This window comes from Stegostoma tigrinum, chromosome 7, assembly GCF_030684315.1.
Source record: "Stegostoma tigrinum isolate sSteTig4 chromosome 7, sSteTig4.hap1, whole genome shotgun sequence".
Classification (NCBI taxonomy): domain Eukaryota; kingdom Metazoa; phylum Chordata; class Chondrichthyes; order Orectolobiformes; family Stegostomatidae; genus Stegostoma; species Stegostoma tigrinum.
In genome coordinates this window covers 99,387,580-99,413,041 of record NC_081360.1, presented here as the reverse complement: position 1 = coordinate 99,413,041, position 25,462 = coordinate 99,387,580, and the positions used below count along the sequence as shown (strand labels likewise).

The following is a 25,462-nucleotide window of genomic DNA, read 5'->3' as shown; positions in this document are numbered from 1 at the left end:
GGTGGAGTAGGGCTGAATGGCCTACTCCTATTTCCTAAGGCTGTAGGTTTGGGAATTACAGATCAGCCAGACCAGGTCAGGATAATAGATCTCCCTCCCGAAAGGGCATTAGTGAACAAAATGGATTTCTATCACAATTGTTTTGCAGTCATTGTCTCTGAGACTAGCGTCAAATTCCAGATTTATGAATTGAAATGAAATTCAGTGCCTGGCAGAATTTGAATCCTTTCTCCGTCAGAGAATAAGGCCGGGCCTGTGAATTACTGGTCCAGTGTCGATATCACTGCACAACCATCTGCCTTTGTCTAAAAGCTTCCATTTGGCTTTGGCAAAGTGGGCTTGGGGAAGCTGTTTCCACTTGTGTTGTACGCTGATAAAAAAAAATAGAAATGAAAAAGACTTGAACCAAACCAGTCCAGAGCAGCAAGAGGGTGGGGAACATGCTGCCATGCGGCATGGCTGAAGCAGATTGCTTAGATGTAGCTAGAGGTAAAGGAGATGTAGAGGTGACTTGATGTATAAAGAGGAAAAGCATATAGGGCTGTGGGTCAGGGTGCAAAGAGGTAAGTAGAACGTAGAAAGCTGTTGTAGAGCTTAAACAGCAGCATGGTCCAAATGGCCTGTATTCCTGTGTTGTTTGTATGGTGCATTCCTTTTCCCAAAGTTGGGAGAAATAGTCCCACTCAGTCATTTCCCCAAATTATTGCCTCCTCTGGTTCTCGTCTTTAGTTTACTCTTGCGGTATGGATGTTGCAGGTAATTGACTGCCCCTGACTGCCCTTAAGGATTTATGACCATCTGGAAGAGCATGGCTTGATCAAATACAGTCAACACGGCTTTGTGAGGGGTAGGTCATGCCTCACAAACCTTATCGAGTTTTTTGAGGATGTGACTAGAAAAGTTGATGAGGGTCGAGCTGTGGATGTGGTGTATATGGACTTCAGCAAGGCATTTGATAAGGTTCCCCATGGTAGGCTCATTCAGAAGGTCAGGAGGAATGGGATACAGGGGAACTTAGCTGCTTGGATACAGAATTGGCTGGCCAACAGAAGACAGCGAGTGGTAGTAGAAGGAAAATATTCTGCCTGGAAGTCAGTGGTGAGTGGGGTTCCACAGGGCTCTGTCCTTGGGCCTCTACTGTTTGTAATTTTTATTAATGACTTGGATGAGGGGATTGAAGGATGGGTCAGCAAGTTTGCAGACGACACAAAGGTCGGAGGTGTCGTTGACAGTATAGAGGGCTGTTGTAGGCTGCAGCGGGACATTGATAGGATGCAGAGATGGGTTGAGAGGTGGCAGATGGAGTTCAACCTGGATAAATGCGAGGTGATCCATTTTGGAAGGTCGAATTTGAAAGCTGAGTACAGGATTAAGGATAAGATTCTTGGCAGTGTGGAGGAACAGAGGGATCTTGGTGTGCAGATACATAGATCCCTTAAAATGGCCACCCAAGTGGACAGGGTTGTTAAGAAAGCATATGGTGTTTTGGCTTTCATTAACAGGGGGATTGAGTTTAAGAGTCGTGAGATCTTGTTGCAGCTCTATAAAACTTTGGTTAGACCGCACTTGGAATACTGCGTCCAGTTCTGGTCGCCGTATTATAGGAAAAATGTGGATGCTTTGGAGAGGGTTCAGAGGAGGTTTACCAGGATGCTGCCTGGACTGGAGGGCTTATCTTATGAAGAGAGGTTGACTGAACTCGGACTTTTTTCATTGGAGAAAAGGAGGAGGAGATGGAACCTAATTGAGGTATACAGGATAATGAGAGGCATAGATAGAGTTGATAGCCAGAGACTATTTCCCAGGGCAGAAATGGCTAGCACGAGGGGTCATAGTTTTAAGCTGGTTGGTGGAAAGTATAGAGGGGATGTCAGAGGCGGGTTCTTTACACAGAGAGTTGTGAGAGCATGGAATGCGTTGCCAGCAGCAGTTGTGGAAGCAAGGTCATTGGGGTCATTTAAGAGACTGCTGGACATGCATATGGTCACAGAAATTTGAGGGTGCATACATGGATCAATGGTTGGCACAACATTGTGGGCTGAAGGGCCTGTTCTGTGCTGTACTGTTCTATGTTCTATGTTCTATGTTCTAAGAACAGGGTGTACCACATTGCTGGAGGTGTGGAGTTTTGATTTCAGTTCACACAAGGGATGTGGGCATCTCTGGCTCAGCCAGAATACATTGCCCATCCCCAGTTGTCCAGAGGGCAGTTAAGAGTCAATCACATTGCTGTGGGATGTGGAGTTACATGTTGGCCAGACCAGGTAAGGATGGCAGTTTCCTTCCCTACAGGGCATTAATGAACCAGATGGGTGTTTTCCTGATATATGACAATGGTTTCATGGTCATTATTAGACCCTTAGTTCCAGATTCTTGTTATTGGATTCAAATTCCATCATCTGCTATGGTGGGATTTGAATCCAGGCACGGTGGCTCAGTGGTTAGCACTGCAGCCTCACAGAGGCAGGGACCTGGGTTCGATTCCCGCCTCGGGCAACTGTGTGGAGTTTGCACATTCTCCCCGTGTCTGTGTGGGTTTCCTCCGGGTGCTCCGGTTTCCTCCCACAGTCCAAAGATGTGCAGGTTAGGTGGATTGGCCTAGGCTAAATTGCCCGTAGTGTTCAGGGATGTGTGGGTTATAGGGGGATGGGTCAGGGTGGGATGATCCAAGGGGCAGTGTGGACATGTTGGGCTGAAGGGCCTGTTTCCACACTATAGGGAATCTAAACCACTCACCAAACTCACTTGGAAATTTATCGCCGCTCCTTCAGTGTCACTGGGTCAAAATCCCGGAACTCCCTCCCGTAACAGCACTGTGGGTGTCTCTACGCCAAATGGGCTGCATCAGTTTAAGAAGGTAGCTCATCACTACCTCCTCATGGGTAATTAGGGATAGGCAGTAAATGGAAGCAAAGCATCCACAATTAATGGAAAGCTTTTGCAGTGTGGTTGCTCCGTTAATGAAGAAAACAAAGCAGTCAATTTGTGCACCGCAAGCTAATGCAAAATAGAGATCATCTTTGGTGATGGATCAGCAGTCGAATATTTCATTATAAGACTATAGACTTAGGAGCAGGAGTAGGCTGTTCAGCCCATTAAGTCTGCTGCACCATCAGTGAGATTGAGGCTGACCTGATAATCTTCAACTCCACTTTCCTGCCTTTTCCCAATAATCCGTGATTCCCTCACTGGTTAAAAATCTGTCTACCACTGCCTTCTGCATAATTAATGGCCCAACCTCAACAGTAATGTGAAGGCCCTTACAGGTAATGAACCCAAGAGCTCTTGTAGGTTATTGGCCAACTCACTCCAAAGTAAGAATTGTACCTCTAAACCAACGAGCCAATTGAAACACTGGAGCCTACAAAACAGAAGCAGAGAATCTCATGATGCAATGGTAGTGTCCCTCTCTCTGAGCCAGGAGGCCTGGATTCAAGACCCTCTTGTTCCAGAGGTGTGTGATAACATCTCTGGACATGTCGATTAGGAAATAGCGGCAGAAGTAGGCCATTCAGCCCTTCAATCCTGCTGCACCATCCAATATGATCATGGCTGATCACCCAACTCAATAGCCTGTTCCCACGTTATTGTTCTTCTATTCATTTATGGGATGTGGGCGTCGCTGGATGTGCCAACATTTACTGCCCATCCCTAGTTGCTCTTGAGAAAATAATGGTGAGCTGCCTTCTTGAACCGTCTCCCTTCTGTGGGTTGACCCACAACACTATATTGGGGAGGGAATTCCAGGGTTCTGACCCAGTGAAATTGAAAGAACGGCGATCTATTTCCAATTCAGGACGGTGAGTGGCTTGGACGTGAACTCAGAGGTGGTTGGTGTTCCCATATATCTGCTGCCCTTCGTCCTTCTAGTTGGAAGTGGTCGTGGGGTTGGAAGTTGCTTTCTGAAGATCTTTGGTGAATTTCTGCAGTGCATTTTGTAGATAGTACACACTGCTGCTACAGAGCATGAGTGGTGGAGGGAGTGGATACAATTTCCCCCATATTGATCCCGCACCGAGAAAACCAAAGAACTGCTGATGCTGGAATTCTGAAGAAGGGTCACCAGACCTCAAATGTTAACTCTGCTTTCTCTCCACAGATGCTGCCAGACCTGCTGAGTTTCTTCGGCAATTTCTGATTCTGTCCATTTGATCTCTGATTGTTTATGTGACTGCGTTCTGGGAAGGCACTTTGGAAAGTTTCTGTTAGCTTGGTTGGGATTTGTTGGGTATGCCACTGTTGTACCACTCAGTAACCCTCTACGATCTTTGCTCTCCCATCCACCACCCCCCGTGCCCCGCTCCGTCTCTGATACACGCAGACATCCGAGAGACGGCCTTTGTGTATGCCATCACATCCGCTGGCGTGACGCACACTGTGACTCAGGCTTGCAGCATGGGTGAGCTGCTACAGTGTGGTTGCGACAGGTCCCGCAACCATTCTCCCCCGCTGCCTGGCGCAGGCACCAGGACGGAGGGCACGGCCTGGGAGTGGGGAGGCTGCGGCGATGACGTGGACTTCGGCTATGAGAAATCCAAGCAGTTTATGGACGCCAGGAAGAAGAAGGGCAAGAGCGATATAAGGACGCTGGTGGACCTGCACAACAATGAGGCTGGAAGGCTGGTGAGTCATTTTTGCTGCTTTCCTTTCAGTTCAAGATGGGTGGCCTTTGGCTTTCTGTTGCTCGGCACACAGGATGCAACACTGGGCTTTGTAAGGTTGAGCAAGAGGCTTTAATTAGGGGTCAGGAGTAGGCTATTCAGCCCCTCGAGACCACCCTGTAATTTAGTAAGATCATGGCTGACCAACTCCACATTCCTACAAATCTCCAATATGAAGAAACTGGGGCCGTTACCCCGAAACATTGCAGGTTCATGGGTGACCATGTAGGGTATTATAAAATCATGAGGGGAATGGATAGGGTGGATAGCCGAGTTCTTCTCCCCAGGGCAGGGAACTTCAAAACGAGAGGGCATGTGCTTAAGGAGAGAGGGGAGAGATTCATAAAGGAACCAAGGGGCAACATTTTCACACAGAGGGTGGCGCGTCTATGGAATGAGCAGTCAGAGGAAGTGGTAGATGCCAGTACAATTACATTTAAAAAGACATTTGGATAGGCCCATGAAACAGAAAGACTTAGAGGGATATGGGTCAAACACAGGCAGATGGGACTATCTAACTTTAGGAAACCTGGTCAGCATGGGCGAATTGGGCCAAAGGGCCTGTTTCAGTGCTGTGTGACTCTATGACTTTCACACTCTTGCTAACCAAGAATCCATCCACCTCTGTCTTAGAGATACTCATAGACTCTGCTTCCACTGTCTTGTAAGGAAATGAACTTCAAAGAACCAGAGGACACAGTTTAAAAATAAGGGGTAGGCCATTTAGAACAGAGTTGAGGAGAAACTTCTTCACCCAGAGAGTGGTGGATATATGGAATGCTCTGCCCCAGAAGGCAATGGAGGCAAACTCTCTGGATAGTTTCAAGAAAGAGATGGACAGAGATCCTGAAGATAGTGGAATCAAGGGTTATGGGGATAAGGCAGGAACATGATACTGATTGTGGATGATCAGCCATGATCATAATGAACGGTGGTGCTGGCTCGAAGGGCTGAATGGCCTACTCCTGCACCTATTGTCTATTGTCTAAAGACAAGGGTGGTTGGCAGCACAGGCATTTGGTAGCCACTCCTAACTGCCCTCGAACTGAGCAGCTTAATAAGTCATTTCAGAGGGCAGCCGTATCACTGTGGGTCTGACATCATATGTCAGCATTTGCGAAGGTGCCAACAATCCCTAACAGATTCTTGATGACAAATGGGATGAAAGATTATTGGGAGATATGCAGGAATGTAGAATTGAGTTTGAAATCAGATCAGCCATGATGTTATTGAATGGGTCGGGGGGGGGGGTTGCCAAGTGACTTCCTGTTCTTCCCTGTTCATGTCTTTCTTGCGATGTCAAGGCAGCGGTCATGCACGCACGGTGCAAGGTGGGTGTGCAAAACCCAAGTACCCCACTCACCCACCCATCATGTTTTCTCTATCCATGGCACAGGGCGTCGACAACATAGTCACGTAAGGAAACACACCTCCAGAGTGGAGGAAATGCATACTCCATCCTCAAGGGGCTGTCCAAGGAAAAGTAGGCCAGATCAGGTAAACAGGACAAATTTCCTTCACTGAACAACATTAGGGAACCAGAGAGGTTTCGACAGCAATTTCATAATTGCAGTTACTGAGAGTGACACTCACTTCCAGACCTTATGCATAGAATCCCTACAGTGCGGAAATAGGTTATTCGGTCCTTTGAGTCCATACTGACCCTCTGAAGAGCATTCCACCCTCCTAACCTCTACCCCAGCATTTCCCATTGCCAATCCACCTAGCCTGCACATCTTTGGACTGCGAGGGAAAGCCCAACACAAACATAGGGAGAATGTATAAACTCTACACAGACAGTTGCCTGAGGATGGAATTGAACCTGGGTCCCTGGTGTTGTGAGGCAGCAGTGCCAATCACTGAGCCACGTGCCCCACCACACCCCTCCCCCATTGATGGTGGGATGTGAACTTATCTCTGTAGATCACATTATTGGAATGACTGTAAACTGAGACTGTAAAATATTCAACGAGACCTGGGTATCCTTGTGCACCAGTTACTGTAAGCATGCAGGTGTAGCAGCAAGTAAAGAAGGCAAGCTGAATGTTGGCCTTCATTGTGAGAGGATTTGAGTACAGGAACAAGAATGCCTTGCTGTAATGATACAGGATATGACTGAGAGCATTTTGACCTCCTTATTTGAGAAAAGATGTTCTTGCTATGAACGAAGCCCAGCATTTACCAATTAGATTCCTGGGATAACAGGACTGACGTATGAAGACAGATTGAGACAAAATAGGATATGTTCACTGGAATTTGGAAAAATTAGGGAAGATCTCATTGAAATCTATAACATTCTGACAGGACTAATCAGCTTAGATACAGGAAGGATGTTCCCAATGGTGGGGGAGTTCAGAACCAGGGGTCATAGTTTAAGGATGTATCAGTGATAATGGGAACTGCAGATGCTGGAGAATCCAAGATAATAAAATGTGAGGCTGGATGAACACAGCAGGCCCAGCAGCATCTCAGGAGCACAAAAGCTGACATTTCGGGCCTAGAAACGTCAGCTTTTGTGCTCCTGAGATGCTGCTGGGCCTGCTGTGTTCATCCAGCCTCACATTTTATTGTCATAGTTTCAGGATAAAGGGTTGATCTTTCAGGACTGAGATGACAGAAAATTTCTTCACCCGGAGAGTGGTGAGCCTCTGGAGTTCACTACCACAGAAAGCGGTCGAGACCAAAACATTGAGATAGCAAGAGCTGCAGATGCTGGAGTCAGAGATAACACAGTGTGGAGCTGGAGGAACACAGCAGGCCAGGCAGCATAAGAGGAGCAGGAAGGCTGACGTTTTGGAGATAATTGGAACTGCAGATGCTGGAGAATCCAAGATAATGAAGTGTGAAGCTGGATGAACACAGCAGGCCAAGCAGCATCTCAGGAGCTTCTCCTGTCCCGCAGGCCTGACCAGTCCCCCTCCACCGACACCCTCATCCGCCTAGCCAAACTCGTCGTCACCCTCAACAACTTCTCTTTCGATTCCTCCCACTTCCTACAGACAAAAGGGGTGGCCATGGGCACCCGCATGGGCTCCAGCTATGCCTGCCTCTTCGTAGGTTACGTGGAACAGTCCTCTTCTGCACCTACACAGGCCCCAAACCCCACCTCTTCCTCCGTTACATTGATGACTGTATCGGCGCCGCCTCTTGCTCCCCAGAGTTCATCCACTTCACCAACACCTTCCACCCCAACCTCAAGTTCACCTGGGCCATCTCCAACACATCCCTCACCTTCCTGGACCTCTCAGTCTCCATCTCAGGCAACCAGCTTGTAACTGATGTCCATTTCAAGCCCACCGACTCCCACAGCTACCTAGAATACACCTCCTCCCACCCACCCTCCTGCAAAAATTCCATCCCCTATTCCCAATTCCTCCACCTCCGCCGCATCTGCTCCCAGGATGAGGCATTCCACTCCCACACATCACAGATGTCCAAGTTCTTCAAGGACCGCAACTTTCCCCCCACAGTGGTCGAGAACGCCCTTGACCGCGTCTCCTGCATTTCCCGCAACACATCCCTCACACCCCGCCCCCGCCACAACCGCCCAAAGAGGATCTCCCTCGTTCTCACACACCACCCCACCAACCTCCGGATACAATGCATCATCCTCCGACACTTCTGCCATCTACAATCCGACCCCACCGCCCAAGACATTTTTCCATCTCCACCCTTGTCTGCTTTCCGGAGAGACCACTCTCTCCGTGACTCCCTTGTTCGCTCCACACTGCCGTCCAACCCCACCACACCTGGCACCTTCCCCTGCAACCGCAGGAAGTGCTACACTTGCCCCCACACCACCTCCCTCACCCCCATCCCAGGTCCAAGATGACTTTCCATATTAACAGAGGTTCACCTGCACATCTGCCAATGTGGTATACTGTATCCACTGTACCCGGTGTGGCTTCCTCTACATTGGGGAAACCAAGCAGAGGTTTGGGGACCGCTTTGCAGAACACCTCCGCTCGGTTCGCAATAAACAACTGCACCTCCCAGTCGCAAACCATTTCCACTCCCCCTCCCATTCTTTAGATGACATGTCCATCATGGGCCTCCTGCAGTGCCACAATGATGCCACCCGAAGGTTGCAGGAACAGCAACTCATATTCCGCTTGGGAACCCTGCAGCCCAATGGTATCAATGTGGACTTCACCAGCTTCAAAATCTCTCCTTCCCCCAGCGCATCCCAAAACCAGCCCAGTTCGTCCCCTCCCCCGACTGCATCACACAACCAGCCCAGCTCTTCCCCTCCACCCACTGCATCCCAAAACCAGCCCAGCCTGTCCCCGCCTCCCTAACCTGTTCTTCCTCTCACCCATCCCTTCCTCCCACCCCAAGCCGCACCTCCACTTCCTACCTACCACCTCATCCCACCTCCTTGACCTGTCCGTCTTCCCTGGACTGACCTGTCCCCTCCCTACCTCTCCACCTATACTCTCCTCTCCACCTATCTTCTTTTCTCTCCATCTTCGGTCCGCCTCCCCCTCTCTCCCTATTTATTCCAAAACCCTCTCCCCATCCCCTCTCTGATGAAGGGTCTAGGCCCAAAACGTCAGCTTTTTTGCTCCTGAGATGCTGCTTGGCCTGCTGTGTTCATCCAGCTTCACACTTTATTATTAGGCTGACGTTTTGGGTCAGGATCCTTCTTCAGAAAATTTTTTCTTTGTTATCTGAGATCAATATATTATGTGTTTTCATAATGGATATAGCTCATGTAACTAAAGGGATCATGGGATATGGGATGGGCAGGATTAGGAGAAGAAGTTGATGATCAGCCATGATCATATTGATTGGTAGAACAAGCTCAAAGGATCAAATGGCCTACTCCTGTTTCTATTTTCTACATTTCTACATTATTTACATTGGTCTCTGGCTTACTAGCCCAGTGACATTACTGCAGTTAAAATGTCACAGCATTTGAGGCTATGGGTCAAATGCTGATGGAGCACATCATAAACATCATAAAGCTTTTCAAATTATTTACAGCAGTGAAAGAGGCCATTCGGCCCAGCTGATTCATGTTGTATTGATGCAACACATGGACTTCCTCCCACCCTGATTTAGCTCAACGCAGTTCTATATCTTTCTATTCCTTTCTCTACTACATGTTTAGCAGGCTTCATTTTAAACATTTCGATGTTATTCTTCTCAACTGCTCCCTGCAAGGTCCACGTTCGCTTCACCCTCTGGATAAAGGGGAGAAAATCTTTTTTGTGATTCTGTTAGCCGATGGTGTCCAGTTCTGGTCTCACCCGGAGATGGAAGATTCCCATACCCGTACCCTATTGAATCCTTTCATTCCTCACTTATAGTGCAAGGCATGTTGAGATTGATCCACCTTTTAGTGACTGAGCCACCTCCTCTTTACCATGGATGTGCAGTCCCTTTACACATCCATTCACCACCAGAAAGGTCTTAGGGCTCTCCACTTCTTCCTGGAGCAAAGACCTGAACCATCCCTACCCACCAGTAGCCTCCTCGGCTTGGCAAAGGTTGTCCTGGCACTCAAAAAATTCAACTCATCTGATTTACTTCAGGTAAAAGCCCTGGTTATGCCCGTCTCTTCGTGGGGTACGTGGAACATTCCTTGTCCCCTCCTACTCTGGCCCCCACCGACAACTCTTTCTCCGATACATCAGTGATATTATCGGTGCTGCTTCCCTGTCTCATCTGGAATTGGAAAGCTTCATCAACTTTGCCTCCAATTTCCACCCTGCCCTCACTTTTACCTGGCCTGTCTCGGACTCCTCCCTTCCCTTCCACGACATTTCTGTTTCCATTTCTGGGGATAGGCTGGCCTCTAATATCCATTACAAACCCACTGACTCCCACAGCTACCTGGACTATACATCCTCACATCCCACTTCCTGTAAAGACTCCATCCCATTCTCTCTGTCCATCTGTCTCCGTCGCATATGTTCAGATGAGGCCAACTTTGACAAGGGAGCCTCCGAAATGTCCACCTTCTTCCTCAACCATGGATTCCCCAGCTCCACTGTCGACAGGGTCCTCAGCCAGGCCCGACCCATCTCCCTCACTTCTGCCCCCACCCCTTCTCTTCCCTCCCGCAACAGCAATAGGGTCTCCCTTATCCTCCCCTACCATCCCACCAGCATCCACATCCAGAAGATCATCAGACACCATTTCGCCCACTTCCAGCAAGATGCCACCACCAGACACTTATTCTCTCCCCTCCCTTGTCCGCCTTCCGCAGGGACCATTCTCTCCAGGACATTGTGGTTTCCTTCAACACCAACACCTCCCCACAGCCCTACGGCACCTTCCCCTGTAACTGGCAAAGGTGCAACACCTGCCCATTTACCTCCTTCCTCCCCAGTATCCAAGGGCCCAAACATACCTTCCAGGTGAAGCAACACTTCACCTGCACTTCCCACAATGTAGTCTACTGCATTCGCTGCTCACAATGTGGTCTCATCTGCATTGGGGAAATGAAGTGTAGACCTGGTGACTGCTTTGCAGAACATCTACGTTTTGCTCACAAAAAAGACCCTGAACTACCTGTTGCCTTCCACTTCAATGTACCCCCTTGCGCCCTGATCAATATCTCTGTCTCTGGCTTGCGCAGTGTTCCAGCAAAGACCAACTCAAGCTGGAGGAACAACATCTCGTTTTCCACTTGGGGACCCTACAGCCCTCCAGACTCAATATTGAGTTCAATAATTTTAGGGCCTACAGCCTCCCATATCCCAGGCCCCCACCCCACACACCAGAACTGGTTACCATATAGCCTGCCACTACACACCCCCTGTTGTTAGTCACTAACAGTCCCCATTAACAACTATTCACCCTCCCAGCCTGATCGTTAGCAACTCCTTTGTCTGTCCAACTCTCTTTCTCTCTCTTTGGGCTCTAACCTATCGTTCACTCCTTACCCCACCCCCCTCCCTATTTTCTGCATATAAACTGATGTTTTCCCGCCACCATCAGTTCTGAGGAAGGGTCACCTGGAGCCGAAATGTTAACTCTGTTTTCTCCTCCACAGATGCTGCCAGACCTGCTGAGCTTTTCCAGCAACTTTGTTTTTGTTCCTGATTTACAGCATCCATAGTTCTTTTGGTTTTAATTACGTTGAGATTGATGTCTGGGATGATCTGATGGAACAGATTAAAACATTTAGAGTTGCGCAGGCAGTGGAAGGAGGCAAGGTGGGTGGTTTATGCCACTCAGGCAAACACAGGCTATGCTCCAGTCTTCCAACAGCAACACAGATAGAGGCTCCAAATGAAGGTCAGGCAGATTGTCATACTTATCATTTTGCTCTGATGGACATTGCACAGTTATAGATTATTATTTAATTGCCCAAAGGGACAGAGACTCTGCAGCAGCTAAACCTTCCAAGAAGACTAAAACTACAGGGATATGAATTTACTCCACAAGCCCTGAAGGTAAACCCAAGATATTAATCTAACACATTAACATCCAGCCAACATTATTCAATGCTGACCAACCACATTCCTTAAATGACATGACCACAGCCCTATCATGTCCCATGCATAGTTTGATCATTTCTGTCAACTCTTATACCCATCAATCCTGTCTTTAATCACTTATATGTCCTTGCTTCTGTTTCAAATTCTGTAAACTCCGGTCTCATTCTAGATTTGTTAATTTTATGAACAATGCCAGAAATTGCTGGACAAAACTCAGCAGGTCTGGCAGCATGGAGGGGGAGAGCAACATGGTTCACGTTTTGATTTGAGTATGACTCTGCTTCAGGACCCTGAATTCTCAGAGCACAGTGTTTTTGGGCCCCTGTATAACCTCTCAGGAACCGAGCCCACCTTGGCTCAGCGGAAAGACCCTTGCCTCTCAGTTAGTCAGCTTGTGCATTCAGAATTCTGTTCTAGAGGTTTGGGATCAAAGCCCAGGAGACCAATGCTGTGCATTATTGAGGGGGCACAGCATCGTGCAACGGACTGTCTTTCAGGCCTGGCCATAAACTGTGGCCCTCTCAGGTGGACAGAAAAGGTCCTGTGCGCTCTGTTACCAGGAAGTGCAGGGCAACATCTCCAGTAACTGCAGTATGTACAACACTATCTTCAGAAAGAAAACAGAATGAATGCTTCAGGTGCACTTACTGAAGATGCAGAAGTGCTGAAGATGGGCAAAGTAGTGAGTAAAGGTTCATTAATTTTTGGGCCAGAGCATCTTTACCCATGCCCTTACTCTAATCCCCACACATCAGTCCTTGTCATCACATGGGACAGCTACCACAAGCAACCCCCACATGTCATGATATGGAGATGCTGGTGTTGGATCAGGGTGGACAGCGTCAGAAGCCACATGACACCCAGTTACAATCCAGTTTCAGGTGTTCTGAGGAAGAGTTACCAGATCCGAAATTTTAACTCTGATCTTTTTTCTTCACAGTTGCTGCCAGACCTGCTGAGCTTCTCCAGTCCAACAAGTTTTGTTTGAATTCACAAGCTTTTGGAGTGCTGCTCCTTTGTCACATGAACCCATTTCACCTGACGAAGGAATAGTGTTCCGAAAGCTTGTGAATACAAATAAAAAGCCAGTTTCCTCCCACGGTTCAAGGATGCACAGGCTAGGTGGATTGGCCATGCAAAATTGCCCATAGTTTTCAGGGATGTATAGATTAGGTGGGTTTATAGAAGAATGGGTCTGAGTGGGATGCTCTGTGGGTCGGTGTGGTCTTGTTGGGCTGAGGGGCCTGTTTCCACACTGTAGGAATCCTATTCTAAAACCTGAGGTCTGGGCCCGAAACGTCAGCTTTTGTGCTCCTGCGATACTGCTTGGCCTGCTGTGTTCATCCAGCTCCACACCTTGTTATCTCTATTCTAAAACCTGCTGGACTATAACCAGGTGACGCATGACTTCTGACCTAACCCACTGTCAGATATTAACAATTCCCATGCGATCTATTCATTTTCTCATCCTGACCTTTGCCCAGTCCTTTGTCTGCCCAAATGTTTTTCTCTCTGTCAGGGCTCCATCTCCACCTGTCATTTACTCCTACCCCTCTGATCGCCCCTACCCCTCTTCAGCATACATACCAATCTTCTCCCAGGTACCCTGGGAGATCATAGACTTGAAATGCTAACTCTGCTTTCTCATCACATATGCTGCCAGGCCTGCCAAATTTTCCCAACATTTTCTGATTTTCCGTCTGGCGTTTCCAGCAACTGCAGTTTTGTTTTTGGTTCTGTGCCCCAGTAATCTGACTGACATTGCCAAAGTATCCACAATGCTGTTAGGGACAGTATTCCAGGCTTGTGGAACAGCGACACTGACGGACTGGTGACATGTTTCCAAGTCAGGATGGTGTGCGACTCGGAGGGGGGCATGCAGCGGGCGACATTCCAATGCAAGTGCTGCCCTTGTCCTTCTGAGCGCCGAAGTTCATGTGCTTGAAGGGTGCAACTCACAAAACTTTTACACACCATATCACAACCTTGACAGCACTTTGAAAGATCCTTCATTGACAGCAAAACCCTTTGGCATCTGTGAAGTTGTGGAATGCAAATCTTCCTTTTTTATATTTATCCCTGTTTAACAACCTATAGGAATATTGGAGCAAAGGGTGGCCATTCGGCCCATTGAGCTAGTTCCAGTATTCAGTATGATTATGACAGATCAGGCCATTAACCATGCCATTTTCTGTACAATCCCCATATCCATTTGTGTCATTGAGTTTCAGAAATCTATCAATCCCTACCTTAACCATTCTCAATGACTCTCTGGGGCAAACAATTCCAAAGATTCTTCATTCTCCATGAGAAGAAATTTCTCCTCATCACTGGCATTCCCCCCTTGTTTTGAAATCTCCTGTTTCTAGACTCCCCAACCAGGGGAAGCACTTCACCTGCATCTACTCAGTCTGTCCCTTTCAAGTGTCTTGTAGAATTCAATGAGATCGCTTCTCATTTTTTGAAATTCTACAGGCCCAGCTTCTCCAATCTCTCTTACTATCTGCCTATCTCTCCACTTATCTGCCCAGTTCTACTTGTATTTATGTCTTATCCACAAACATCAAGTGATAAGTAAATAGGCAGACGTGAAAACCTGTCTAAATAGATTGATAGATTCATGAGTAGATAGATGGACGGATAGAAGCATAATGGATGGATGAGTGACTAGGTAAGTGGATGGGGTGATGGATTTGATGATAGGTACAAATGTTTTCTTTCAAAATGCTTATCTATAAAAATAGAAAAGTTTCCTGAATGGAGAGTTAACCCCCATGGGTTTTTGGCCAAACTCCTCACCTGTATAGACGGAAGAGCCTGTGAAAGCCCTGAACATTCACTGATACAGTTACACATCTCTCTGTCCTCAAAATTCCAGCATTTCCCTAACATCTCAATCAAATCCTTGCTCTCAGTTCCCCCACCTCCATTCTGCTGTTAGGTGCATTTTCCTTCCAGTGAATTATCTTGCCTTTAATTCTCAGCTCCTTTTCAGCTCACTTTGATGCAGAGTTTAATCAAACAGAGGATTCCAGTGGATTTGTGAGGCGTGACTCATTGCCTTATGCAGGCTCCTGGCTTCTGGTGGTCTTGAGGTTGATTAGATTTACGCTGATATGGCGCAGCTCCTGGGGTGAAGTGCTGTCAAGCATGTCCCCTCAATGTTATGGATGTTAAGCACACTCGAATAGAAATCTTGATGTCAACCTGTATATCTGAATAGTGAGAATCAGGGGTGAATTAATGCCCATGTGGAAGGTGCCTGCCCTTGAGCAAAGTTGGGATATCCCCATAAAGCAAAATACTATTGCTGGAACAGTCTATTAAAGCTAAAACATTATGGTAAAAATTGTAATGTCTAAGTATTACAATGTTGATTACATTTGAGGAGTACTTAATTAACTCCTGAAAGCTTTAGAACATCCTGCATTTGCAAAGGGTGCTATGTAAGTACAAGTTCACCTTCTTAATTTAAAAAAAGTCATTAATAAAGTGTGTAAAAGTTTTGTGAGTTGCACCCTTCAAGCACATGAACTTCGGCGCTCAGAAGGACAAGGGCAGCACTTGCATTGGAATGTCGCCCGCTGCATGCCCCCCTCCAAGTCGCACACCATCCTGAACATAGAACATTACAGCACAGTACAGGCCCTTCGACCCTCGATGTTGTGCCGACCTGTCATACTGATCTCTAGCCCATCTAACCTACACCATTCCATGTACGTCCATATGCTTGTCCAATGACGACTTAAATGTACCTAAAGTTGGCGAATCTACTACCGTTGCAGGCAAAGCGTTCCATTCTCCTACTACTCTCTGAGTAAAGAAACTACCTCTGACATCTGTCCTATATCTTTCACCCCTCAATTTAAAGCTGTGCCCCCTCGTGCTTGCCGTCACCATCCTATCCACCCTATCTAACCCTCTGATTATTTTATATGTTTCAATTAAGTCACCTCTCAACCTTCTTCTCTCTAATGAAAACAGCCTCAAGTCCCTCAGCTTTTCCTCGTAAGACCTTCCCTCCATACCAGGCAACATCCTAGTAAATCTCCTCTGCACCCTTTCCAAAGCTTCCACATCCTTCTTATAATGCGGTGACCAGAACTGTACGCAATACTCCAAGTCCGTCCGCACCAGAGTTTTGTACAGCTGCAGCATAACCTCTTGGTTCCGGAACTCGATCCCTCTATTAATAAAAGCTAAAACACTGTATGCCTTCTTAACAGCCCTGTCAACCTGGGTGACAACTTTCAAGGATCCTGACTTGGAAACATGTCACCAGTCCGTCAGTGTCACTGTTCGACAAGCCTGGAATACTGTCCCTAACAGCATTGTGGATCTGCCTGCTCTCCAGTGACTGCAACAGTTCAAGAAAGCAGCTCACCAACACCAAGGGCAACTAGGCAGCAAAACCCACCTGCCCTGAACCCAAAGCTGAATAAAAACTTGTCGTTTTAATGGCTTGAGCCGGAGAAATGTGGGTTAGGTTGGAAAGTTGAGTGAGACCTTATTCTCCTCACTTTTTAAATGTAATTATTTTTAATTTCACGCATGGAGCATAGGCATCACAGGTTGAGCCAGAATGTATTGCTCTTCTCCAGCTGTCCTTGTATTAATCTGGCTTCGATTTTGTCTACTAAACCCACTGCCCTCTCAGGAACATTCAACAGAGCTTCGCTCAGTCCCTCTCCCATTTTCTTCATGATTCTAACATGCATTCAGACTGTTTTAAGATGCCTCTAGGCACTGAATTCTCTTCATGACACACTTTACCGCACACTCATTTACTTTAGATTCCATAGATAATTTGATTTAGAAATTGCCAGCAATCCTAATTTATGAAGACAGATGTGAAGGATTCATTTAAAATAATTACTAGTTCTTGATTGCCTGTAATAGTCCGACTGAGCTTGCTTAAAGCATCCTTTCTGCTTTTTGGAGACTTGAATTTTGAATGTTCTTTCTTCCCTCCCCCTCTCCCCCACTTGTCCTCTGATGACATAAGAAACCTGCTGGGATCCTTTGAGGTCATGAAAGGTGCTAACTAAAGTGTCGCCTTCATACAGGCTGGGCAGTTACCTGCAGTGCACACAACAACAAATTGTATTTAGACAGCCCCTTTGATATAGTCACACGCCTTGGGGCTTATCATTGTGTAACCGTGTAAAGTCTGACACTGAGTCAACAGAGAGAGATATCAGGTCAGGTGGTATTTATCAGGGAAAGACAGCTGAGATCGAGTGAATCCTTCGAAGAGTGGAAGCACAGTAGGAGTACACCCAAGAGGGAAATCAGAAAGGGAACACAAGGTAGTTTTGGCAAAAAGAGCTAAGAAAAATCCAGACAGACTCTTATAAAACATTAAAGGCGAAAATGTAACTGGGGAGAGAGTAGGGCTCCTTAAAGATTAATAAAGTCATCTATGTGTGGAACCACAGAAGATGGATGAGATACTAAATGAATATTTTGCATGATTATTTACTGTAGAGGCTAGAGAACTTGGGACAATAAATAGGGATATCTTGAAAAGTGTCCATATTCCAGAAGTGGGGGTGCCCAGAATAAGATGGCAGCCAGAGTACGACTCTTCTGTTGGAGCTCCTCTGCTCTGTCCATTCTTTTTCCTCCACTTTCCGTTTTTTCTCTCTTCTTTTCCTCTCTTCTCTTCTTCTTCTGTCTCCCCAGCATCGGAAAGGCAGCAAGTCCCCAGAGCAGTGAGCCATGCAGCAGCGCATGGTCTGTGAGCCCTAGAGCAGGGTGGGGAAGAGCCCCACAGCAGCACATGGTCTGTGAGCCACAGAGCAGGGTGGGGAAGAGCCCCACAGCAGCACATGGTCTGTGAGCCACAGAGCAGGGTGGGGAAGAGCCCCACAGCAGCACATGGTCTGTGAGCAACAGAGCAGGGTGGGGAAGAGCCCCACAGCAGCACATGGTCTGTGAGCCACAGAGCAGGGTGGGGAAGAGCCCCACAGCAGCACATGGTCTGTGAGCCCTAGAGCAGGGTGGGGAAGAGCCCCACAGCAGCGCATGGTCTGTGAGCCACAGAGCAGGGTGGGGAAGAGCCCCACAGCAGCACATGGTCTGTGAGCCCTAGAGCAGGGTGGGGAAGAGCCCCACAGCAGCGCATGGTCTGTGAGCCCTAGAGCAGGGTGGGGAAGAGCCCCACAGCAGCACATGGTCTGTGAGCCCTAGAGCAGGGTGGGGAAGAGCCCCACAGCAGCACATGGTCTGTGAGCCTTAGAGCAGGGTGGGGAAGAGCCCCACAGCAGCACATGGTCTGTGAGCCACAGAGCAGGGTGGGGAAGAGCCCCACAGCAGCACATGGTCTGTGAGCCACAGAGCAGGGTGGGGAAGAGCCCCACAGCAGCGCATGGTCTATGAGCCCTAGAGCAGGGTGGGGAAGAGCCCCACAGCAGCGCATGGTCTGTGAGCCACAGAGCAGGGTGGGGAAGAGCCCCACAGCAGCGCATGGTCTATGAGCCCTAGAGCAGGGTGGGGAAGAGCCCCACAGCAGCGCATGGTCTGTGAGCCCTAGAGCAGGGTGGGGAAGAGCCCCACAGCAGCGCATGGTCTGTGAGCCCTAGAGCAGGGTGGGGAAGAGCCCCACAGCAGCACATGGTCTGTGAGCCTTAGAGCAGGGTGGGGAAGAGCCCCACAGCAGCACATGGTCTGTGAGCCTTAGAGCAGGGTGGGGAAGAGCCCCACAGCAGCGCATGGTCTGTGAGCCCTAGAGCAGTGTGGGGAAGAGGCCCACAGCAGCACATGGTCTGTGAGCCCTAGAGCAGGGTGGGGAAGACCCATGCAGCAGGATGTGGGTTGTGAGCCCCAGAGCTGTGTTGGGAAGAGCCCCACGGCAGCGCATGGGCTGTGAGCCCCAGAGTATCACACAGGCAAGTGGATGCTAGGGGCAAGTGGTAAGACCGGAAGAAGGCAGCCAGAAAGCGATGGAGGGGCTGAGTCCCTGGGGCAAGTCACAGGTGTAATGGGGGGAGGGATTGAGTCCCAGGTGTAATGGGGGCAGGGGCCAAGTCCCAAGTGTAATGGTGAGGGGGGCTGAGTCTGAGATGTAATGGGGGAGCGGTCGAAATCCAAGTGTAATTGGCGGTGGGGGGGGGTGGGGGGGGGGGGGGCGGGGGGGGCGGGGGGCACCGAGTTCCAGGTGTAATGGGGGGATCGCCGAGTCCCTGGTATAATGGGGGTTGGGCCAAGTCCCAGGTGTAATGAGGGGAGGGGCCGTCCCAGGTGTAATGGGTGCTGTTATCCGAGTCCCAGGTGTAATGCCGGAGGTGGGGGTGCGAGCCCCAGGCGTAATGGGAGGAGGGGTGGGGGTGAGTGCTAGGTGTAATGGGGTTGGCAGGCGTTTGGTGAGTCCTGGAGTGATGGAGGGGCTGAGGTACAACAGTGCAGCGTGACTCACCTTGTTGCTGGTGAGGAGCGGACTGCAGGTTGGAGCAATGCGATGGTTGCAGTCGGGCCCAGTGCCACACGCTGAGCTAGCTGTTATCGGAATGTAATTTAAAACCTTTTCACTACATTGTGACTACCTCTGCAAGCAATGCTCACGCTTTCCTTTAATCCTCTTTGTGTAAGACTACTTCTTTAACTCTGTAAGACTTGTACCTGGGCACCTGTACTTAAGATGGTGACATTAAAAGGCAGCCATTGTAAAAACTTTTTACTAAACTCCTATACTTCTGTATTGTAGTATAAATGTCAACAAAGGATATTCTGTTCTAAAATGCCTAAAGGCAGATAAATCCCCAGGACTTGGTCAGCTCTACCCTAGAACTCTGTGTGAAGCTGGGAAGAGAAATCATGGGCCCCATGCTGAGACATTGGCATCATCAATAGCCATAGGCGAGGTGCCATAAGACTGGAGTTTGGCTAATGCGGTGCCATTTTTTAGGAAAGGCTGTAAGGAAAAGCAAGGGAACGATAGGTTGGTGAGCCTGATATCGGTGGTGCAAGTTGTTGGAAGGGATTCCGAGGAACAGGAATTACACGTGTTTGGAAAGGCAAGGGCCGATTGGGAACAGCAGCATGGCTTTGTGCATGGGAAATGGGATGGATGTTTTGAAGCAGTGACAAAGAATATTGTTGGAGGCATTCAGCAAGGTTCCACATGGTAGGCAGGTTGGTAAGGTTAGATTACATGAGATCCAGGGTGGGCTAGCCAATTGTATAGAAAATTAGCTTGAGACAGAGAGTGATGATGCCCCTCCCACAGACCACGCAGCAGGGGTTGTAAAATGGGCAAAACAAGACAGGACCAATTCTTCATGGTGACCGTGACAACCACTGTTAGTTAACAAGGCGTAGAGTTGGATGAACACAGCAGGCCAAGCAGCATAAGGGGAGCAGGAAGGCTGACATTGCGGGTCTAGACCCTTCTTCAGAAGGGGATTCTGAAATAAATAGGGAGAGAATGGGAGGCAGATCAAAGATGAATAGAGGAGAAGATAGATGGAGATGAGACAGACCAGCCAAAGAGGGGGGGATGGAGCCAGTAAAGGTGAGTGTAGGTGGGGAGGACGGACAGGTCAAGGGGGCAGGATGAGGTTAGTAGGAAGGAGATGGGGGGTGGGGCTTGAGGTGTGAGGAGTGGATAGGTGGGAGGAAGGACAGGTTAGGGAGGTGGGGACAAGCTGGGCTGGACTTCACAAGCTTCAAAATCTTCCCTCCTCCTACCGCATCCCAAAACCAGCCCACCTCGTCACCACTTCCATAACCCGTCCTTCCTCCCACCTCAAGCCGCACCCCCCCATCCCCTACCTACTAACCTCAACCATCCCCATTGACCTGTTCATCCTCCCTGGACTGACCGATCTCCTCCCTACCTCCCCACCTACACTCACCTTTACTGGCTGTAGCACCATGGTGATTAAGCATGCACCGTAGTGCCTGTTAGTAACACCCATCGTGATGCATCGACCTCCAGGCTTCAGCCGGCTCTTAATCCATCAACCAATATTGATGAAGGTATCAGGATATTCAACTGGAAAGACCTTCACAGTAATCTTGACACAAAATGCTCCACCGTTTCACTGACCTGTTGTTTTTGCTTTGTGCATATCTCAGTAGCTGTCAGTGGATGCCCATCACTGCATGACAGTTACTAACCAATTCAACAGGGAACCCATTGACCCTCCAGAGGGAGATGAAAATGATGGGCTCATAGAATCCCTACAGTAGGGAAGCAGGCCATTCAGCCCATCGAGTCCACAACAACTCCTGCCCACCCAATCCCTGCATTTTCCATGACTAACCCACTCAAACTGCATATCCCTGGAGCAGTTTAGCATAGCCAATCCACCTGACCTGCACACCGTTTGGACTGTGGGAGGAAACTGGGTGAGACCCACGCAGACACGGGAAGGATGTGCCTGAGGGAAGAATCAAACTGGCGTCCCCGCTGTCCTCACTCATTGCTGAATAACACTGGCACTTTAGGGGAGTAGCTGGATAAAGGCATGAGGGTGAAAATCACAGAAGCATATATTGATAGAGGGAGCTTGAGTGTAGCGAAAATGTCCACATGGATCAATTGGTTTGAATGGTCAGCTACTGTGTTGGTAAATTCTTGGTAAATCTCTTCCTGCCCTGAGAGCAAGTGATGAGTAGGATTCTCACCCACACCATAACAAATTTTGACCAGCGAATGTAATCTAGTGCAAAAGTTAATCTGATCCATCAGATCATCATTGTAGAGACCGTTTTGAAAATTAGGTAAGGAATATTATACATTTTCATAGAACCATGGAACTTGGCACATCATGCCAAAACTGGAATTATCTAGGCAATGGTCAGCACTGCTGCCTCACAGCGCCAGTGACCTTAGTTTGCTTCCACCCCAGGGTGACTGTCTGGAGCTTGCTCATTCTCCTTGTGTCTTCGTGGGTTTCCTCCGGGTGCCCCGGTTTCCTCCCCCAGCCCAAACATAAGCAGGCTAGGTGGATTGGCCATGGGAACTGCGTAGTTAGGGCAATGGGGTAGGTTTGGGTGGGATGCTTTTTGGAGGGCTAGTGCAGACTTGATGGGCTGAATGGCCTCTGTATGCACTGTAGGGAGATGCTGATATGATGGTAATGCCACTGGGCTGGTTCACTTGAGATAAACACAGAAATTGTAGTGGAAATTTATCAACCTGTGGAGAGAGCAAACCGAGTTAATTGTTTGAGTCTAGTGACCCTTCTTCAGGAGTGTTAGGAGCTGCAGAGAGGTGGGATATATGTTGAAGACAGGGCAGGGTCACTGGAACTGAAACATTAACTCTGCTTTCACTCCACTGTTGTTGCTAGACCTGCTGAGTTGCTCCAGCGTTCTCTGCATTTGTTTCAAATGGGTTCAGGTCCCACCAGGGTAACTGGTGGTCCCTCTCAGCTTAAACCTATGTTCTCTAGTTTGGGATCCCCTCCCCAGGGAAAAAGATCTTGGCTATTCACTCTATTCATGCCCCTCATGATTTTATAAACCAGCGAAAATAACCAGAGTAAGGGGATTGAGGGATAAGGGGAGAAGGCAGGAGAACGGGTTTGAAAAACATGTCAGCCATGATTGAATGGATGAGCAGACAGAGTTGGCCGAATGGCCTAAAATTCTGCCTCTTTACCTTATGGTCTTGTAGTCTCAATGGCTGAGCCAAACACTTAGTTCAATGTTAATTAGAAAAAACTGACCTTTCCTGCAATGCACACATCCCGTGGAAAAATATTTTATTAAATTCTTGGAGAGAGCTGACCCGGGCAGGCTATGAGTCTAATCTCTGTCTAAGTCTTGAATAGTCACAACCTGGGGTGGAGTGGGATAGGGAGCTCACTCATTTCCGTTGGATCCTAACCCTTCACTATGCTGGATCCCTGGGTTTCACTCCTTTGGTTTTTAATTAGCAAAGCACAATTAAACTTTGGTTAAAAAACATTTCTGATAGCAGCTTAGAGTATTAATATTGGTTAATACAGTTGGGTTTGTAACCGAGGTAAGGTTTCTTCTGATAGAACCTGACAATCCTTTGCCTATAGCTATTAGAGTAAATTCTTCAGTGAGTTTTATCTTGCCAATCTATTTGTTGTTTTTTTTTCTCCTCCGGGCTATAGGCTGTGAAGAATTACATGAGAACCGAATGCAAATGCCACGGCCTCTCGGGTTCTTGCACCCTCAGGACGTGTTGGAAGAAAATGCCTAACCTTCGCGAAGTGGGCACCAGGCTCCTGGATCGCTTTAATGGCGCCTTCAAGGTGATGGGAGGCAACAACGGGAAGAGCCTGATCCCAGTCGGTCAGAACATCAAGCCCCCCGACAAGCACGACCTGGTGTACTCTGCCAACTCTCCTGATTTCTGCCTGCCCAACCGCAAGACCGGCTCGCCCGGCACCCGGGGCAGGACCTGCAACAGCACAGCTCTGGATGTGAGCGGTTGTGACCTGCTGTGCTGCGGGAGGGGTTACAGGGAGCAGACGGTGGTGGTGGAGGAGAACTGCCTGTGCCGCTTCCATTGGTGCTGTGTGGTCCAGTGCAAGAAATGCACGACCCGCAGCCAGCTGAGCCTCTGCTTGTGACTGGCCAGGCACTGTGGTTGGATGGGAGAGCTGCCACGCAATTGCTGAAAACTCCCATTGGCAACCTGCATTGAGGAGACATTAACCGTGAGCCTTAAACCCTGCTCAGCTTCTCCCCTGCCAGGTGGAGGCTGCAGGAAAGCAAGCCCCTCGCTTCTATGACCTACTTTGTTACAACTTAGGCAAGACATGGAGGAAGTCTCATGAAAGACACAGCCTGAGAACTCAAAGCTTGTTGCAATTGCGGCAATAAACAAACACTTCATTTCGAACTGGTGCAGGCGACAGAGGTGTGGGTTTTCAATGAAAGTGTTGGGAGGGGGAGGGGCATTATTCAAACGGTGTGCGATGCACAAGAACTTTTTGAGAAAGAGGACCTCCTTGGCTTCCCACTGACTGAACAGCTTAAACTTTTATCTGTGACCTGAAAAACAAGAGGAGAGGTGAAATCTTTACTACAGCCAGAATGACAGAAATCACAACTGGTATACATAGCACATACATTTGATAAGAAGCCCAAAACATTTGCATTTCTTTCTTGTGTGCATGTGAGAGGAGATGTGTGTTTTTGACTGTGTATGTGTTTGTGTGTGTGTATGAGAGAGTGTAAGCGTGTCCGCTTGTGTGAGTGTGTGGTTGTGTGTGCATATGTATGCCCGTGTGTGATTGTTCATGAGTGTGTGCACATGAGTGTGGGACAACTGTGTGTTTGAGCTTATTCATGAGAATGTGCAGGGCTGTGTGTGTCAGAGAGCACATGTAATTGTGCCTCAGTTGTGTATCATGTGCGTATGCGTTTGTGTCATGTTTTTGTGTGGCATTTATCTCTGTGATTTTGTGCATAAGTGCATCATGTATGTGTGCATGGTTCTGCCTGCATGGGTGTGTACACTGTTCTTGTCTGTCACACGTGCCAGCAAGTATGTGCACAAGTGTACCTGTGTGTATGGATCATGTGTTTGCACGTGTGTCATGTATTTGTCATGTGGTTGCGTATGTATGCATCATGTGCAAACCTGGCTGGAATGTCTATGTGTGTGAAGATGCATGTGTCATGTTGGCTGTGCTGTATGTGTTTCATGTGTTTGTGGGACAGAGGTAAGGGAAAGGGAGGAGTTGCTGATAGGAATTGCCTGTGACAGCCTGCAAATGAAGTTGATAAAGGCGCATTTTCCTTTGAAAAGAAAGTTTCTGAGACGCTTCTGTTTTACCAAGTCAAATTGCAGTTACAGACAGAAATCTGTACCCATCCATGCCAATTCCCCAAATGCATCTTAATTCCAGATCAATTCCTTTTTCTTCCCATGCCTGTAGTTTCTCTCTGTAATATGTTCTACGTACAACATGTCATTAAATACATGAGGTTCTATTTAAGGAGAAGGAATTCTTCCTGAACAATCTGCTAATTCAGACCAGACAAGATATGTGTGTTTCCAGTTCTCCCCAGATAGTTTTGCAAAAATATTTTTTAAGGAAAAGCTGTACAATTTGTAAGGCTGGGACGTTTTAAACTTTATCTGTGTGGAATTGTACGAAAATTTGGATTCGCTCCTGCGTGTTCATTGTCAATACTGAGAAAGTCTCTGTGTGGGAGTGCAATGCCTTAGTGGTATAGTCAATGGACAATTAGTCCAGATACCCAGGAAATATCCTGAGGATCTGGATGGGTTCAAATCCGACCACAACTGGATGATGACTGAGCATGCCACATCATTGCAACAAACTGCTGGAAAGTGCCAAGGAAGGAATGAACCCAGATGCCAGGCATTGACCTAGGCACTGGAATTAACAATGG

General features: G+C 48.1%; 1 protein-coding gene across 1 annotated transcript in view; it reads left to right on the top strand.

Annotated features, from left to right (window-relative positions):
* LOC125454196 (protein Wnt-6-like) overlaps positions 1–25,071 on the top strand; it is a 100,602-nt gene extending 75,531 nt beyond the window's left edge. Inside the window, exons 3-4 of the mRNA XM_048534716.2 lie at positions 4,322–4,623; positions 23,206–25,071. Coding sequence (XP_048390673.1) covers positions 4,322–4,623; positions 23,206–23,667 — 764 coding nt within the window. The 3' untranslated portion in view covers positions 23,668–25,071. The remainder of the gene's footprint in view (positions 1–4,321; positions 4,624–23,205) is intronic.
* Positions 25,072–25,462: the final 391 nt, after the last annotated feature.